Here is a 20,488-nt window from a genome sequence, read left to right on the forward strand (position 1 = left end):
ATGCTGTACGCATCACAGAAATAGAAAGGATGCAATTCACCCTCTTACTCTGGCTATTTGTCAGATGCATGCTGTCATCTTCTCTTTACGATTATGGTATGATATGTTGTTGCAAGATTTTTCTAACATGTTCTGAATGCAGCAAGAGGACAGACTTTTTCTGATAACCTGCAGAGGGCTGCTGCAGGGCAAGGAGCTTTTATCAGCAGGGTTCTCACTTTCGGACTCCCTTGACTCCCACTCCTGTGCTGCATTATTTATAGTAAAAAGGAAAACAAAACACTGTTTTACCCAGAACCAATTGTAGATCTTAGCGATGTGCCCCAGAGGCAACGAGAAAGAGCCAGATATCCTTGATAGCTAAAAGTAGGTGTTTTGTATGACTGTCACTATTTGGGTACCCTTATAATTTCCAGAGTGTCACAGTGCCACAAACAGGGTATATTCCAGGGCAGAACATAAAATCAAGGTGGCACAGGTGGTCTGTGTAAATTATCTTCCAGTTGTGGATCTACGCAGTATCACAGCAACAGCAGAAATTAGTAGATGGAAAATTCTACCAGGCCACGTATCTGCCTCCACAACACTGTTCAGTATTTTTCCCCGCAGTGTGTTCCCCACCACCTCGTCAGTCTCTTCTGTGAATAGGAGACGAGTGGATACAAAAATACAGTCATGAAGTAAGTGCTCACAGTGCTGGGTTACATGGGCTTTCCACAGTGCTCTGCAACCAGGAGCTCATTCGTAGCAGCACTGGGATCTGAACTGTGGGGACACACTGAAAGGCTCAGCGAAGATGTGGCTGTGCTCAGCTTTTTTCCTGCATACTGCTTTAATTATCAGAAGAATTTTACTTTTTAAACATTAAACAGTTTATTTAACTATTAAACAGGAAAGCTTAAAGTATAAACCACTTATAAATCAGGTCGGAAACTAGAATTTCAACCTCCTACAGGCAGCCCTCATACTCTTGGTGTCAAGGCGGATGTCCCTGCTCAGCTAATCACTACTGGCAAGAGGCACAAACAAGGCCATTCTAATGAAAAATGTGATTTTCAGATTCAGCCTATGGGTTATTCAGGCAGTGAGAGAAACTGCAGCATGCTTCAGAGCTCTCATAGCAAAACAAGGGTAACTTCCCCATATGCCCCCAGTTTGCACTGATGTACAGCCACGCAGAGACTGTTTACCAGTGTTTCCAACAATACATCTACTTTCATTTACATTTTGTGTTCAGTCCTGGCAAAATCTCTCACTGGTGAAGTTCAATGATAATGCCAATGCACAAACAAAGAAGTAAACACTCGTGAGCCACGTTGGCTTCTGTTAGATTTGGAATCAACAGTGAAAGAATCCAGAGTTTGTCTAATGGCATAGGACCAATCCTGCTAGAAAAGGGAATGTCACTTCAAAGCTGGTGGAGAAGCAGCACGAACTGCGAAGAAATGAAAATCTACAATGAACTTCTGACGGTAGCCTGTAGGACCAGCCTGTCTTGTGGTACCAAAGTTATGTAGCTATTTCCAGAATTAATAGAAGCAGCTTTAATAGTCTTCAGTGGCCTGAGCACAGGCAAGACAATTTTGCTTCAGGTGCCAAATCTTCTCTAGACTAACACACAGTAAATGTCTCCACACCTTATAATTTCCCCTCTGTAACACAAATACTACTGTCTCTTCCCTCTCCTCCTTTCCAGTCCTGTGTATTTCAGCAGTGATATGCTTAGCCCCTTGCCAGGAACACCAGCATTTAACATGCTGTTTCACTGTGGTTGAGGTCCTTCAGAAACTCTCATAGCATTCAGGTGAATGAGATATTAAAAGTCTATTCCTTACTCCTCATTAAAGATCATCTCCCCCTGAGCATACTGATGACCCCTCCTTCAATGTTCCATCCTGTCAAACAAAAATAGGCTACAATGAATATCAAAATCACTGTCTAGAGACACTCATTCCCTATACCTTGAACCATCTAATCAAAGAGATCAAAACTACAAAAAGCACATTGCTTAAATAAAACTGCAATAAGCCATTTTTCTTTCCACAAAGTAAAACAAAATTAGTTTAGAAATACAATGAAAAAAACGTGTTTTAAGAATTCAGCTGATGTCTGCACTGCCCTTACTGAATGGGGCAAGTTTCCTCAAAGCAGCACCACCTCTGCATTACTTGATAATGTCTCAAACAGTCATCAGACAGGTATTGCCCTGAAGGTAAACAGTCAAGCAGTATGGAAAGGAAAATGGATAGAAGCACGTGCTGTGTCTCCACCAACCCCTACACGGAGACAGCAGGACTTCAGTTACATAAACAGCACAGCTGACCATTACAGTCACCCTTTTGGAGTTTCACTTACGCCCAGGTACTCAGTATGAGATATTGTTTCTCTCTGTCCCATACAGACCAAATAGTTTGTCCAATATCAAATTAGCAAACCAGCTGATTAGATGCAATCAGAAAGAGGTAGACAAGCCACTACATCCACACAGATTCTAACTAGGAGCACAGAGGAGCCTCTGACATTTGACCACACAAAACAAAGAGAAAAAGTCTTCCTATAGACTCTACCTTCTAGCAGAGAGTGTACACTCAAAGAGAACAAAGCAACTCAGTATGCAGGAGCTCGCTACTCTGTGCCAATAATAATACACCTTACAATACATTTCCAGCACTTTAAAAGCTGTTACCTTCATGTTTTCCGCATCTGGTGCTGCTGTGCTCTGGCAGCTAATGCTTCTAAAGGTCAGATCTTTACATGCTAAGACAAGGAAAATCAATTTCAGTCCCCAAAGATGGAATTGCTAGGGGTTATTCTATGACACTGGAAAAAGGTTCAGCACACATCCTTGTACTGCAGCAGTGTTGATATGGTTTACCTGATTCTGAGTTCTCTGAAGAACAGAAAGTGAGTATAAGGAATGGGAAGACACAGGGAAGTCTTGAAATGTTCCTTCCATTTACTCCAGATAAAATATTTAAGGACTACTACTACTGGGAAGACTCATTGCTCTGAATATGTTTGAGGAGATAACAGCAGGTCTTGCTTGGCAACACATTTGAAGTTGGTGAGATCTGTGGGAATTCTGAGTTTTATGAATCCAAAATACTTTGATTTGACCTTCCTGAAGGTAACTGAACTCATGCAGATGGATTTCAGAGGAGATGCAGGTGTGCATGCTGCTTGACAAATATGGAGCTAGATTTCAATGGGGAGGGTCAGGAGGATACATGCCAGTTTACTGCAACACCCTCATTCCTTCCTGCTTCTGGTCCTATGCAATGATTTGGTTTAGCAATTTATGTACCAAAGGTTTCCATCTGCAGACACTAGAGGCACAGCCCACACAAATATAAATGGTTTTAAATGGTTTTAACCAATACTAGTTATGAGAACCTCTCCCTAGTGGTGGGCAATCACAGGTCTACCACCCTGAAAAGAATTTTGCTCTCTATAAATTGGGATGAAGTTGTTGTTTAATTGGTTTTTAACATCTGTAGAAAACACTGGTCCCAAAGATAAGTGTAAGTAGAATCTGCCAAAGCACTATTTTGAGCTTATTTGTCATTCTTTGACAAATCTAAGAGCCTTCTAATACAGTGTGGGGTGATAGTGCATGTGTTAAAAAAAAAAATCAACAATCAAATCAAAACAAAAACCTCCACACAAATATTCATCATATTAAATTTGTTAAACATTTAAGCACCCAGAAAACCAGAGAAGTGAACCCCAGCACAAATAGAAAGTGAAACCCAGCCTTTCGGACTCTCACCATAATATAGGTACTCAGAGAAGAGCTACTGCTTATGTGCTCCACTTTGCAGTGTACACAAGAATTATCTACAGCCGACCCCTTGGCTGCTTCCATTCCACCGGCCTCACCTGTAGAAAATCTCTGAGGAAAAAAAAAGGTGTCTCATGGCTCTCTGCAGCACTGCTGCAGACCGTAAGCAATGGGAATGTCTTTGCTCAGACAGGGGATGCTTGAAGGCTCTCTGTAACTAACTCTTCAGGCATTTTAGCTTTGAAGAGTCCAGCCCACTTCAGATATTCCTCCACTGAAGCAGATCAAGTACTGAATAGAAAAGGGGGTTAAGATTTCAAATAGGCACCAGCTCTTCAGAGACAGACAGAAGCAAGTAAATTTATATTCTGACAAAAATTTACTTCAGCAATGATGGAAGCAAGTGCATCTAGAAGCAGCCTGCTTTTGCACTGCTTGTAACCCAGACCTATGTTGTAAGTGGAAAACTAGGCAATGAAAGTCCAACTTTAATTTACTCAGCCATTTTAATTTATGAGGCTGACCATAAAGTGTAAAAACCTAACCGTCAAAGTTAGTGTAAAAACCTAGCCGTCAAAGTCTCATAAGTTAGACATTTAAAGCTGCATCGGTTCAAATAAGCTAAGAGATGACTAAGACTAGATACAAAATATTTTCTAATACATTAGGCTGTATCCTTCCTTGGTGTAAGTTAGCTGATTTCAGCGAGACTCAGCAATGCTTTGATTTTCCCATATAAAAATAAACAATACTTCCAGCATCACTGGACACTCACATTTAATCAAACAACAGAACTGAAGCTCACATGAAATTACTGTCAACCTGTCTGTTGTCATTTTGTAGTCCAGATTAAAGAAAGCTTTCAGTTTGTCTCCTTCCAGGTATGACCATGAATCCCCACTGAATGCAACAGGATGGCATCAGAACAACAATGACAAAAATCTGGTGGCTGTGCACCTGCTTGCTCCCATTGCTTCCAATTATCCTGAGGGACCTCTGCATTTCTAGGGAGCAATTCTTCCCGAGAACAACAATGATCATCATATAATTAATCAAGGGCCTAGCCCAAGGAAACATCAAATCTCTATCACATCTTAACTTCAAGTTCTGAAAAGAGGGAGGACAGTCACTTTTGGATAGCAGGAGAGGAGATAAGGATAGAGACAGTATCCATAAATGCAAACATGACGAAGGCAGAAAATTGTATCATTCTTCTAAATACCACAGCCTACGTTGTTTCTAGAGTTCATACTGTGAATTGCAACGAAGCTGATGGATATACTATACCTATGAACATCTGGATGGGATATTCTTATAGCACAACCAAGCAAATACTAGCACTGGGTCACCACCATGGAGAGTGCCTTGTCAAAAAAAAACCCTATCACTTATAGTAGCATTATCAAATATCTCAAAGTATTGTTGACACATCTAGCGTAAGATCGGGACATAATTGTGACGCAGACAGAGAGAGATGACCGTTGCTCCTAAAGATACAAGATGAAGACTGACCTGCACTAGCAACATCACAATTAACTTGAAACTCCTGTTTTGTTTTCCTTTACCCCCACCCCGAAAGGATAGAGAATGTATTGTTAGAAGCTAGAAGTACATTAAATGTACAGGCTGTGGAAAATGTCCCAATTATTCAACAGCACAAAAATGGAAGAAAAACTTGCTATTTATCATGGCTGTTAGTTTATAGGGAAGGAGAAGACACGTAAAGAACAACAAAAATCTACTTCCTGTCTAATTTACTGCCTAATTTGAAGAAGAAAAATAGAACAAGGGAAGGATAGACAAAAAAAGAAACAAAGAGCAGGAAAAGATATGTCTAACAAAATTCAGGGTCCTCTCCAAAACCTTCAGACTGAGAGGAGGTTGAAACCAATCATGTCGATTGCCCAAGCAGGCAACTGCCATAGTTGCAGGCAGGGCAGAGGTAAGGTGACCACAAAGGCAAGACCACTTCGCAGTCTGGGTGCTAAGTGACTGGTAAACAAGACAGTGTTTTTCCATGATGTGGCTTGTTCTGAGAAAAAGATCCAGGATGTCCCGGGTTTGGTATTTTTGTTACAGCTCTCTAGTGTTATTAGTCAGTCTCTGTAACAGTAGTTAATGTACCTCTAAAGCCGCGAATCTAACAAACATAAGAGCACTGCGTTTTGTTAAACTTAAAAGCGAGCTACGTGCTTTCCTTTTTCCCATGCCTGTGACCACTCTGCGTGCACAGCGGAACCATCACAGCTCTGCTTTTTGGCATGTCGCACAACACAGCTTCTGCACAGCTGGACTTTGTTCTAGGCTGCCTCTCCTCAGGGAAGAGCACAGCAGGGCAGGAAACATTCTTCACTCCACAGTTACCTTGCTTTAAATCTGCATAAAAGACAGAGAGGCCCCAGGCTCTGCTACAGGCCATATGCTGGAGCAATGATAGGAGAGTAGCTGCATAGCCTCTTGGTGCCAAATCACTAAGAGAGAATTCCAGACCCTCCTAGATCCCACAACTGCAGCTTATTTACTTGGCTTTGGATGCATAGATGTGAGCTGCATATGTCCCTACGGCCGCTGAGCTAGGAACAGAAATCAGCTTTAAGAAATAAGTAAACATTGGAGGCAGATAACACTAGAAGGAAAGAAGCACAAAGCAAGACCATTTGGATAGCACATATAGCTTTTCAAATGAGTTGGACCAGCAAAGCTGTGCTCCAGAAGAGCCCTGAGCAATGGCACCATGTCAGAGGTCATGACGCTTTGAACAGGATAAAAAGAGAAGAAAAAGACTAGAAGAAAGGTGAAACAAAAATCTCTCGAGATTTTTTTTTTCCCCCTCTCTAAAAGATGACAAAAAAACCACTTCCATGTACGTTGGCACCACTGCTTTTTAGAACAACAGATTAATTCTGATAAAAAACAAGCAGCTCCACAGATCAGCACTAGCACACATAAGTATTCTCTTTTAGCTTTTGTGAAGTGCCTGTGGTTCTCTCACCAAACTCTATCAGTACTATCAAGTCATTTCAACAGAAATACCAACAGTTCACACATACAGATAGACTGGATAACCTTTCCCCAGAAAACTGGTCTTTAACAAGAAACAAAGCAGGAATTAGGTTAACTGTCAAAAATTACATCATGGCCATTTATGTTATACTTTGGGGTTAAAGTCCCCCACCTATGAAGAACTGATCAAACTGACCATCACAGCTGTCACGGGAAGAAGCTGCTAGCAGGATGCTTCTGCAAGGTACCCTCCCCTGTACACAGACACTACCAGTTTCATGATTAGAAGTCAAAATTGTTAAGAGCAAAATAAGTTACAGAATGCAGACTTTCAGCTTAACATTTGGCCAGGCTGAAGACCTCAGTGTATTTACACTTCAGGTGACGTTAAGTAGATGGAAAAAACCGTGCCGTGATATAGTCCACACTAGATGGGGTAACAAGATTTGGGCAAGTAGTTCATCTGCTGACATGTGCAGTTACAGACAAATTCCTAGGAAAAAACCCATATCCAAATTAAGGATTTTTTTGTCCAAAACAAAAGACAGTTTCATCTGAAAACGTCAGAAGTAGTTCAGCTTCTAAGACAAAAATTGAGTACTTTTTATTCTGAAACCACATCTAAATACTGGTTTGGCTATATCAAATTTTTAAAAATTTAACAAGTATGTTCTATGTAACAGAAACCATTTGCACAAACCTAGCTTGTGTCTTATCATTGCTGATGGAATCTTGAGTGTTGTCTTAGAGCATCACACACAAATTGCTCTAAACGTCAGAACAAATTAGAGAGCTTCGTCTGCCTCCCCGAGTGACTTTCATCCCTAATGTTCTCATTTCTCCCTGTAGATCAACTGGTTGAACTGGGGCTTATTTTGCCCTAGATAAAGCATAGTCCTCCAGGCTGACAGACTTGCAGTTCACACTATATTTTAAAACAACTTTACACACCTACATTAATGAACAAACCAATCAACTACTTACTGTTCTTCTTGTACATCAAGATTTCAAAGGAGTTCATCTCATAGTTCTCAAATGTTTGCCGGACCTTGTCAATTGTATCTTTGTCTGTCAGCTCTCCATACATAAAACTGCAAATAAAGTGAGAAATTCAAGTCAGATACTAGACAAAGACACGAAGCTGTTTGTTTACAGTGGGAAAAGGACCTATTTAGAAATAGCCCTTCTTTGATGTTGTTTCACCTGGAAAGCATATTTGACAGATGCAGCCCCAGGAGATAAAAGACAAAACTGGAATAAACAGATTACTTTTCTCCTCAAGCAACAAGCACAATACTACAAGCTATTTAACAGAAAATAAATTTGTTCTCAAATACCTGCAGGTGCTGCTTTTTTGCATAACTTCTGCTCTGTGATATCCTGATAGCTTGCAAAATCCATCATTGCTGTAGACAATGGGCCAATCCACTATCTGGGCATTACCCAAGACAAAATTAGTATCTGTTTGAAAGAGCACATCAGTTAGACATTAGACAAGGCTACGGTTGCATTAGAGGAAATACTCATTTCAAGACCCAATCCCCATTGTTTCAGTCCCTGCACAGTTTTTCCCAGATACTATTCCCACTGTGGTCAACAGGATTATTCCCAGTTTTAACTAAATTCTTATTTTAAAAAAAATATTAATTACTCATGCAAAGCTTAAGACGATGGTTTTATGCAAATGAAACACATGACGGTTAAGCAGGTAAAATCCATCTCTCGACTGAGGACATATTCACGAAATTGTTTCCCTCTGAGCCCCATGCACTGATCCACCATGATACTCAGTTTGAACGTGAAGCCTCTAATACACGGCCAAAACAGCACATGAGTGATATTTCTCCTCTCTGAATGTAGACACAGTGGCTCCTCTCAATACCGCCTTCACTGCTGGCCACTCAAACTCACATACTTCTCGTGTGACGCGTACAGCACAGTGCTCCAAACTACACACCAGACAACTAGGGTTAGTACTTACACCAGGAGAAAGAACTTTTTGTTCGCTGTACAAGCCAGAAGGAGTTTCGATCAGCAAGAAAAAAACCTGAGCAGGATTCACACCTCCATTCTCACTGGATCTGCCTGCGCTACTTTTTTTTAATCATTGATACCTCACTCAAAATATGAACGTACTCAATGCTGGGTCCAGACCTTGCTTTTCTCTGCTGCTTTGGCTCCTGCGCAGTCAACTAACTACACCTGAGCCCAGCCCGACAGCAGTGCCGCTGCTTGGGCACTGGCGGGCAGGAGGAGATGGCGGCTCCTTTCACAGTTCCAAAGACCCCCTGGCTTTTGAAAGAAAGGCTAGGCAGCCACGTTGAGATTAAGAGGCATCATATTTAAGGGGAGCCTTTAAGGGAGTCCGCTATGCTGTCTGCTTTTCAGGATCTACCTCCAACTGTTCAAACATACGTAGCTGTCATTAATGCTTCCTGCAACCAAGAGACACATACAAGACGTTTTACCTATTAATTGCAAAGAATTTTGTTTATTTTAACTTTCCCTTTCAAAATCTTTTGTCCCGTCGCAAGCTTCAAGTGGGTTTAAATAAAACATTCCTGTAGCAATCTAAATCCATTGCCCAATCCCATGAGCATGATTAAGTGTATCTTTATGCACTCTTTAGAATGAAATACACCAGTAGTATAACTTCAGGACATTTTAACTGCTTTGTTTCTCACAGCCTCTTTTAAATACCACGGGTTTTGTTTGTTGAAGCACTTTGTTCCAAAAACAATACATGTCTTTTACCCCTTCCTATGAATAAGTAAGCCAAGTCATTTCTCATTGCTAAAGCAAGTGCTTTTGAGTGTCTATTATAAACACTGCATTGCACTGTGTTAGGATATTTTTAAATTTTCATCAGGAAGTACAAAAAAATGACAAAAAAATGTGCAAATACAAATGTTAGGCCAGGTCCTGATCTAAATGGTGCTATTTCATGCATGTATTCCTTCCCACCTTCTCCCCTTCTCAAAAGGTAACTTACTCTTCTCTCCAATTCCATAAGAACTCCTTGAAGAGCTTCTATTAACTTAAGCAGTGACCTTCCTTTTACACTTAAACCTCAACATTGTCTTTGGATAAATAATCTCTTTTTTTTTATTATTAAAAGCTATATAGGGCACTTTTCTGATGACCATTACTATGTTCATTCTACTTTTATCTCATGTTGCAATGCTTCCGTTTGGTAGGACAGTGCTCTTAATCCCCTTTTTACAGGTAAAAACAAAGCACTAAGTCCACAAAGGGATTTAAGCACTGAAAGGCAAGACCGCTACAGCCTAGCCCCCTAGATGCCCAGCTCCCAAAGACTTGGGAGCTGGAAGCTCCATGCGTGGTGTTGGTGAGAGAGAACTGAGAAACATTAGCATAGCAAATAGAAACCTGCCCAAGTTAAACTATGGAAAACAATGAAAAAAGGGGATAATTTAAGGTGAGGGGGTTTTTTCCTTTCCTATATTACTTACAATACCTAATTTTTTAACATAAGCCCAGTTCTCACAGACAATACCCAAGATTCTTTGCCATTATTGCAGGAGCTAACGAATCGCATTCCCACTTGCTTACCTTTTGGCCCAAAGCAGCCTGATTTTTTTTGGACTGGCAGAGTTTCAAAAGGATGCTTAGAGCACATGCACATATTTCCCTCCCCCCTCACAGCCTAGCAGTTTGGGTGTTCTCCTGTGAGATGCGGGGCTACCCAAGGGCAGCAAAAGCTCAGCCTTCATTTCAACTCCTGAATGACTGTTCTAACTATCAAGCTGTCGAAGAGAACAGATGCCAACGTCCTCACCATATGAGTTTTTAAGTCAGCATGACTCGGCTGCTGTATATTATGCATCCCTATTAGGCAATCCTGTTAGTCTACATTGGGTGAGCCTCTCCAGGAGGTGGAGGTAGAAAGCTTCATCAGAGAGTCCAGGTCACGTTTAGTTGTGAGTTACAACCAAGCTGAGAGATTGTTATGTATCTACAAAGCTTTAAAGGCGAAACTTGGGCACCTATCAATTCGAAGAGCAAATCAAAGTTTTTGATGATCCCACTGGTTTTTTTATACGTGTGTCTCACTTCTAGCTAGTTCCCACTTCATGCATCTTCACCCTTCTTTGATCTAGGCTTTACAGAGCTTACAAACACACAGAAAGTAAATACTGAGGTTGGACTCATTCTCTGGAGTCAACACCACACCTCTGACTCATCTTCGGGCTTGCTCCTCCAGCTCCATTGCCCTGGGGTGATCCCTAGATCAAAACAAAAAATGCCCTGCAGGGACCAGTGCTTGGGAAGTCCCCATGTAGCTGAAAGCCTGCAGAGAAGCCGTTGGCCCCTGTGAGCACAGCAGCCAGGAGAGGCTGTAGCATAGCACCATCCAAACTGTCAGGCCAGAAAAGAGGTTTCCAACCCACCACTCTCTGCCAGCTTTCCTTGGGAGGTTACCAGGCTCAGGATGATCAGTTTCTTTGTTCCTGATTTTGTTGCAAAGGGAGAGACAATCTGCGTTGGTGGTTTCCAAACTTTCTGCACCTACTTTTTTTTTTTTTTTTTTTTAAACTCACTGTGGCCTAACAGCCCACAGAGTGGGACCCCCAGCATCTGCAAAGAAAGGGTCTTGGAGACAAATAGGTATTTCTTTCCAGTTACTCACTCCTCTTCCCAGATTTCTTTAAAAACAAAACAATGACACAACAGTGGTTGTGTGCCTACGTGGAGAACATGCCTCCATTTCTTCAGAAGCGTCTCCGACAGCGGTGTTTTGCCTGTGCAAACACTGGCAAGACACACCATAAAATAAGGACTCCCACTTAAAACTCCCCTGCATAGTTTATTCTGACAGATAACCTGGAGGTAGAAGGGCTGTTCTCATTGCTATCATTTACATTCAATTGCATTGACATCCCTGACAATGTGCTGCTTGGAGACAGCTCATAATCTGTTAAACATAATCTGTTAAACAATTGTTCCTAACATAGGAAAATATTAAAAAACATCCACTGAGGCAAATGTCGCCTCTCCATTTGCAGGGACACAGGGTCCCAGAGGCCAGGAAACAGCTGTGGTTTTGTCGCACAACAGGCACGAAGGATGCTCTAGTGAACTCTTTGAGCATCACAGGGCAAAGCCTCTTGGGGACTCACAAGTGGGTCAACCAGGCCAGGAGAGGAGTTGGTCAGAGGAAGACCATGGAGAAATCCACTGCTAAATTCTCTTCAAAGATGGGAGGTAAAATGTACATGTGATAGCTGCAGTACTCAAACTATTTAGTGACTTGAGGCACCTCTTTGAAAGGACTCAAAGGATTCCCTTACCAGGAAATCAATTTCTATCACAGTGCCAATTGGGTTAGCAGTATTGTCTGGCCCAAGGAGAAGCTGTAAGCATCACCGGCCCTTCTGATCAGCTCCAAGAAGAATTGAGCTAGGAAGTGGAGAGGGCGGGCTCATATAAAAGAAGACTTGGGGTTCCAGCTTGTGCTGCATTTGGCACAGTCTGAGCAAGATCGTTGGGAGGCATACAAATATGTAGATGCGCAGCACAGAGCACCTTAGGCTGCAGAGACACAAGGAACAACTGTAGCATCTCAAAGGCAGCCCAATTACCTGCGTGAGTAGGGCGGGCTTCTGTGACGAGCGTCTGCAGCACTGGCTGCTTTCTGAAGTGCCCCACTTCGTATTTTCTAGCCTGTGTTTTCCACAAGTCAGTTCTGTTCACTGCAGTATATCCACATGTCAGCCTTTACGCACTCAAATGTCAGACCCGTTTTGGATTATCACTTTAAACTAGTCACAGTGGCTTTAAAGCAACAAGAAAAACACTTTAACTCTTTCCAAAATGTAAGACAGGGTTTTGCTCAGTCACTGAAACCATTACTTTCCTCCACTCACAAAATACACCATCGCAGAAGAAACAGAAAATGTCTTTCCAAATAATAACGAACTTTTAACAACACCGAAACTACCGTATCTACTGAATCTTGTGGCTACATATAGAGCTTTATTCAACCAAAAGAGTCCATCAGCTCAAACCTCCAAAACGCCTGGGGACACGAAGCACCTCACAGACGTGTAGCTGGTCAGGACTAGCTGCCTGAAGAGAGTTCACCTCCTTGCAAAGAGCACGGAGCAAGTTACTGAGATGCTTCCTCCCTACCATTCCCCTGCACTGCTGCACATTCGCACCCATGGCACCCCAGCCTCTCCTGTAAGGTGGACCTTGCTGAGCTGAGCCCCTCACCTCCTTCCAGAGGCCTGCACACCAGTTCTGCCTTCCCTGTCCCTTCAGGACGCACAGGCCCTCTTCTGGGACGCACTGGCAGAAGGTCAGAGACCAGCAGCCAGACACGCTCCCAGCACGCTGCCAGACGCGTTCCCACGTCGCTGCCTCACGGAGGAAGCACACAGAGGCAACCAAGAGGAAACCTCTGCTCAGTGAGTTGTAGCGCAGACCTTGGCAACAACAGAGACTGGTGCCCACTGGACTTTCAAATATGTACGCAGGTCTGTCAAAGCCCCCCACAAGTGTGCTCAGGTTGTCGCTATGCACAAATGTCATTTAAATATATTAATATCTTTTCCCACAGTCATCACACAAATACAAAATTCAAAAGATATGCTCCTAATTTATTCCCCTACCAGTGAAAGGAGAATCAGGCTCACCGTGCTAGGAAGACCAGCTCCTCACCAAAGTTGCCAATTCTCCCATCAGCCTCCAACAGAAGAGACATTTGCCTCCTCATTCCTGACCACAGCCTTCATCATGTTGGGTGAGGACATAACCCTGGTTATTGAAACTGGCATGTCTTTTTTATCATGTCTCAAACTCCTCCCATGGATCTAGACCTCTAGCATTACAAAGCACAAACCACTACCACAGCAGAACTAAAAAGAACCGCTTAGGAGGTAAGTTTCTTACCCTACCCATAGTCACTGGGGATAGGGGTGGGGGATACAGCCTCCTTAGCTACTGTTCCGTTAGCTGGCCATAAAGTAGCATAGGTGCTACGTCATAGCCAGCATAAGAAACGTGCAGTCGACAAAAATCATGTGCAACTATCATATGATTAAAGACTGTATCATAGAACTTAAGTACAAGGGACAGATGAGTTTCTACACAATTCTGGTATTTACAGACTACTGACTTTGCATCACAAGTAGCATCATTTGGATATGGGGAAAAAAAAAAGAGATGGTTTCATTTTTGGTAAGGAACACAATGCATGGAAATAGAATGTTGTTTATAAGCAGACCTGTCAAAATTGCTACACTCACACAGCTTATATGATGCTTTTGCTTTAACAATTTGCAAAGGATAGGTAGGTATGGATTTTTGCTCATTTTTAGGCTTAGCTTTGAAAAAAGTAAAACAGCAGCATTTAGTCACACTGATTAGTTACATTGTTGAAATGTAACTTCTGAGATCAAAATATGGCCCTAAATCAGTACAAATAAGTCAAAGTGAATTTCAAGTATCTATTCAATCCTTTCTTTGTATACATAGGATTCAAGGCTCACACTTCAGGGAGGAAAGACACAGGAACAACCAAGTTTTCATCTTAAGAGAAGTGCTGTAACTGTATTCAAAGCAAGTACAGAGCTGCGCAAAGGACCGAAAGACTATTCACATGGTAGAATAAAAGAGGACAAAATTCTGCTCCTCCATGCACATTCTCCTGTAGAAGTCAATGGTGCTACATGGATACACATATCCACTCAGTATCTCCTTGTATTTATTCCTGGAGTGGGAGTGCATCAACGTTTAAATATCCCATTGAAGAACTTGATCTCTCTATGGAATAATGATATAGCGGCCTCAAAATTGTACATCCTTAATATCGAGACCAAATTATTTTAAGCTGTAGCCTCACTGTAATACAAAACAACATATTATAAAACCCTATAGATAGGTTAATTTGGGCTTACATGTTTTATGAAAGTTTAATATAACTATTTATTTTCCAGAAACAAAAATGGATTTAAAAGCTCCCTGGCTGCTACAGCATGAGCACAATCCACTACACACAGGCATTTTGTGCTGTATTCAAACATGACTTACGCTGTCATGTGTACTCCAGAGCATAGAGCAAGTACAGGCTGAAAAGAATTATTAAAAAAATGTATTTCATCATACTTACCACAAATAACAAAAGAGACACTAACTAAGACAACAACTTCAAGTGACTCAGTTTGAATCATTACAGAAAATGAATGCTAATTTCAACCAGCAATATAGATAAAAACTACTGGTTCCACCTGAAAAACTGTTATTTTGCATTGTGATAGCAAATATTCCACAGTAGGCCTCTACCATGAGAAAAGTTTAAATTTAAAAGAATACATCTTTCCAACACTAGTAGCTGTAAAATCTTCACAATTATCTGTATTTTTTTTTAAATAAAACAAGTTAGTGCATAATAATGGAACAAGAATAACTGAAATGACAGCTTCCATGCACTTTCCAGAAGTATTTTATGTATAGCATCATTCCTTCCCTATCTCTGAAGTACTGTCCATACCAAGAAATTAAAAAAAAAAGGAAAAGACATTTAGACAAATGTGATGTTAGCATGAGATAATCTTCAGACATCAGAAGGTTCATCAGTTGTGAGGGTCATACATTGCACCATTCTTAATAAAAATACTGTTTAGCAGCGAGACTTCACCATTTAATTGGTCAAGGTTTTTTATTTGTTTGTTTTCCCCCTCACATCTGATCTTAAAAGAAATCCAGGAAAAAGCATGGTTTAGTTGCATCAATTATACGGGTCTTCCATCAGTTTAAAGAAGCCAATTGATTTACTGATTATAGCTGCAGCCATCAAAAGCCTTAAAAGCATTTGACAAGACCTAACTCCCTGCTCACTTTTACCTATATGAGTTACAAAAATGCATTAACAAATTCTCCAGTGAATGGGTTTCATTAAGATTTGTTTTATGATCTCGTTCTAGGATTTAATGCAGAAATGGATTGATACGTTGAATTATCACAGCTTATTCTTGAGCTTTCAGAACATTAATTTTAAAACACATTATCATCTCTGCGTTGTACTTTTTTTTTTTTCTTACTACCTATAAAAGTCATTTTAAGGAAATCAGGTCGTACATTTCTAAATGCATAAAGATGCACACATAAAACTAGAAGCTTCTGGCCTAGTAAAAGCCAGCAGAAAACCCCCCATTTTATATTCAACTCAAGTGATACCGTGAAAAAAAGAGTCATCAATAGTGAATAGATATTTTGATGTATTGACCAATTGTATGAAAAACACAGATGAAAATAGAAGTGTCTCCACAGTTGTTAACTTAGAAAAGAAGGAAGATCAGAAGGAAACAAAGCCCTTTCCTTTCTTTCTTTCTCAGTTTGGGAATACAGCCTTAACACAGAACCTACAAGTTGTCTCCTCGTGGTTTTTGAAGGTCTATTGCTTTCATGACTAAATGTCTTGTTTTAATCAGTGCCAACAGGCAGACCTACACTCGTGGACTTTACTCAGCAAAAAGTGATTTTACAGGAAATCTTGAATAAACTGGGTCTTGCAGGATTAGATACGAAAGGGTACAGACTCACGTTCAACCACTGGATGCCAGATTTGTAGAGGATAACATTCATTTTGCCTTGCACAGGGCAAGCCACAGTAACGGCAAGAGAAACGAAATCTTTGGCTAAGGGCACTCTATACGTATAGCACCACCTTATTACTAGTCCAGCACTTTTTGCAAGGCGTGACTCTGGCAAAAAGCCTTCCATAGAAGGGAAGGGAAGCATTCTCCAGGCCAGACCTCCCTATTCTATTACTTTGGGGCGTTTTATGCTGAAATTAACCCACTTCAGTCTGGAAGGTGGATGAGACCTTAACCTGACAGCATGGAGCAGAAAACCTCCTGCATATCTGCTAAAGCCTTCCAAGTCAACCCCTTTGGGAGCTTTAAGCAGCAGCATAGCTTAACCCAGACACTGCACCTCAGAAGGAATACCTCAATATTGCTCTTCCCTGTGCACAGTTAACTTTGTCCTTTTCAGTAGTTTCATGTCTAAAACAGTCACTAAAATGCATTTCTCTATTCAGCAGAACCTCACTAGATCACACTAGGATTTAATTTACCTGCAGCACAAGGTTTCTGAGCTGGTCCTCTGCAAATAATGAATTTCACCCAATGTTGCTTGAAGATTCATTGAAAATTATGGAAATTTATGAACTGTCAGGAAACCAAACATATTCTATCAAAAGGAAACAGAAAAGTATACTTCCACCCCCAAAATGTGCTTGCTAATTTCAACAAACACGGTCCTGTTCTCAGTATGAAAATGCTTTCTTGATGATGGATGCTATTTACCAAAAGTGTTGCAGTAGTATGAGGTACCCCAGTGATGCCCAGGACCTGACTGCCCTTGGCACATCTCACATGGAAAAGTGATGCAGAGCTTGTCATGTTCATACACGTGGTCCCTATCAACTTAACAGCTCAGTAGCCTGAAAGCGATTCAATCCACAACGCTTAAGACAGTAAACCCTACCTTTGGGGAAGCATGCATGTACTGCTTCTGGACCCAAACCGCTTTAGCTGCAGCCAGGTCTGCGTCTCCATACCATGCTGCTCACTGCTCTAGGTGTTGAAAGGAAGGCGGCAGGCAGGGCCTGGTTGCAGCAGATACAGCATCGTCAGGTTAAGGATTCTTCGCAAACTTTTCATTTAAATTGACATTTTATTCAAGTGCAGAAGTATGAAATTAAAACTCAGTTTAGTTCTTCATTCTCTGTTACTTTCCTTTGCATTTCTCTCTGGCTGAACACAAAAACAGGTTTTTCAGAGCTGTTTATAATAAAGTTAATTTCTCTCCTAGGTCTCAGGCAATGGTACAAGGTTAGCATGCCCAGGTTGCAGAATGTTTATTGTACTGGGACTTTATAGTCTCTGATGGAAGTAATGCCATAAATCATGGAAATGTCTGTTATTCTCAGAATTTGTGTCTGAAGGCGCTTTTTCTTTCCCTCTACAGGGAACTCGCTGCATTCTCCATCAAAGGGTGCAGGTTTGCTTCCATACCTGGCATCTCCTTAGGGTGTTCCCAGAGGATTTAGTGAAAGCCAGACTAAATTCACACAAGCCTTATGCCCTCTAACCTCCCCTTTTTCCAACCTCCTCATTTTGTCAATAAATCAGAAAAGCATCTGTGACTTCCACTGATATTCCAAAGCCATGTAAACACAGGGCTTGCTTTTGCCATCCTTACACATGCACAATTATCACGTACCTCAGAGACAATTTTGACCAAGGAAGGACTGCAGAATCTATCTGGCATTGACGTAAATTGAAAAGTATTTTTGCCTCCAGTTATTGATAAAGCACCGGAATATCACAAAGAATCAGTATTCTCTATAACATACTGCACCATTTGAATTGGGTGCCTTGGCCATGAACCAAGATTATAACTGTTATTGTTATAGTGCTTGTATACTGTGGGTGTATTACATTACCCAAGAAAAGCATTAATATCACATTAGCAGAAACCATCAGGGGCCAGTGATTCTTTACATACTGCACTGTTTTACAGCATGGGCTCATTTTGTGTCCCATTGGGTGTTCTGGTCTTTAAATATTTCAATGCTTCAAACAAATTTTTGTCAACCAAGCACTACATGCAACATTTATTTTTCTAGCTCTACATGGCTAGTATAGAAACAGAGCTTTTAAATACAAGACAAGCAGAATTACAGTGTCCCTCATTTCAAAGGATAAAGAACCTTAGAGTTCACACTTCACCCAAAAGGTCTTCTTGTAAGAAGAAATTACAGAGGACCAGATGAGGTCTAAATGTCTCGGCAAATGACACTTTATATATTCTTTCCTGTGTGTGCTATCGTAAGGCCATCCCATCCCAGGATGGGCTGAGAAATTCTCAATGCCTTTTTTACTCCAGCACGTGGAAAGGAAATACTGTGTGGCTTCTAACCCTAGCATAGCTCTTCTGGCTGGCACTTAGTGCATGAGAACCTGTCTCAGTTGATTTGCAACCTAAGGAGCAGCTCTTGTCCCTAATAACACTAAAGGAGACAATTCAGACCAATGGAGTTTGAGGTGAGTCTTGTTGCAGATGGTGTGATATAAACATGAGCAAAATACTAACCCTAAAGGAAAAACCCTGCAGTTGCATGCCTATGCATACTGCTATTACCTTTAGCCATTGAAGGTGCCTCACCTTACCAGTCCCACATCTAATATGAAAGGCTGTCCAAAGAATTACTTCTTAAACTGTTAGCAGAAAATGGTATAATTAGTGCTGTCCTTAGAGCAATGCTTCCAAAAGTGGTTGCACTTTGCTATTACTATACGACCTCTGTCACTGAGTTAACACCCCCTGCCCCAAAATATAACAGATAGCAAGAACGTGCTTTCCTCACTTCACCTGTGATTGTGGATGCATGTCATATACAAGTACCTTTAAGTGAAGGACTTACTCAGTATCTATTTCTGTTCTAGGACCAAATTCCTGTCCTTTCAAAGGGAAACCTCCCCAGTATAGGAACATTCCTGTATCTGTATCAACTCAATATCTGTTGGCACTATTTAACTTGCCTGCATGTGCCAGCAAATACAGTTTGACAACAAGCCCAAGGTTTATTTGGCAAATCCCAAATGGCCTAGATAGTTTCATTGTGGGTCACATTACTACCCAATCAAATGAAACCAAGAAGGGGGAGCCAAACCTCAAGCTTTATGGGCCCATTTAAGCACTCATCCTGTGGGCATCCCAAATCATCTCAAAGGCCAAATAGGCAGGCCAAGATGAGACAGGCAACAAGGAACCAGCATGTTTCCATGCTGCCCCCATGCCAGCCAGCGCAGCCCTGCCTGATGACGAGAAAAAGGAGATCATCCTTGCCTTCTGAAAGAGACAGAGGTTAGAAGAGGCTGATGGTCCCACGTTAGAACTGATTCATACAGCGTTCATATGTGATGGCATCACATTTACAGCAAAGCTGGACCGGGTCCAGCAAAAACTAGAAGGCACATTACAGAAGAAATGGGCTTCTAAACCTGAGTCACTTCCCTAAGCTTCTCCTAATATGCCTGATCTGTGCATCACTTCCTGCTAGGCTTAATCTAAAAACTTGTACTGATTACAGCCCTCAGGACTTGCTGAGCATTTGGAAATGGAGTGCTGTCATTTTACCTGTGCTGTCTAGCACCACGCTATGTTATGACACCTTCTTAATAATGAGGGAAGAGAGGAAGAAACAGAGCATAGCTTCTGCTGCATGATTTCCCCCCATCTCCAAACCTCGACTGACTTATTGCATCAAGGTTTTGGCACTGAAAGTCAAAAGAGAAAATTGGGTTTTAATGAAGAAAATAATCTACAAACTCAAGACGGTTTTGAGAAAAGCCTTAGATAACTGGTGTCGGAAGATTACAGAAGCAGCCTGAATGTGATGAGATGTAACATTTCATTTTGGAGGAAAAAAAAAAAAAAAAAAAAGAGGGCAAGATTCACTGTAAGAATGGCGAGTATTTTTTCAGGAATGCAGCTTCCAACCCCTTCCCTTCTACAGGAAAGTTGCAGAGAGAAACAACCTATAAAGAGAGCCTCAAGATTTTATGTGAAAATACTGTTTTATCAAAGGCTATTTCTCCAATAATATCACCTAATTGAAAAAGAAAAAAAACACAAAAACAAAACAAAAGAAAACCCCAATTGAAAATC

At 41.2% G+C, this 20,488-nt stretch overlaps 1 protein-coding gene across 1 annotated transcript in view; it reads right to left on the minus strand.

The window, feature by feature from the left end:
• The window catches only part of KCNH1 (potassium voltage-gated channel subfamily H member 1), a 185,826-nt gene that overhangs the window by 164,152 nt on the left and 1,186 nt on the right, over positions 1-20,488 (minus strand). The window contains exons 2-3 of the mRNA XM_054822028.1: positions 8,122-8,245; positions 7,769-7,875 (exon numbers count right to left, since the gene is read on the minus strand). Of these exons, the coding sequence (XP_054678003.1) occupies positions 7,769-7,875; positions 8,122-8,245 (231 nt within the window). The remainder of the gene's footprint in view (positions 1-7,768; positions 7,876-8,121; positions 8,246-20,488) is intronic.

This window comes from Grus americana, chromosome 3, assembly GCF_028858705.1.
Source record: "Grus americana isolate bGruAme1 chromosome 3, bGruAme1.mat, whole genome shotgun sequence".
Lineage (NCBI taxonomy): Eukaryota > Metazoa > Chordata > Aves > Gruiformes > Gruidae > Grus > Grus americana.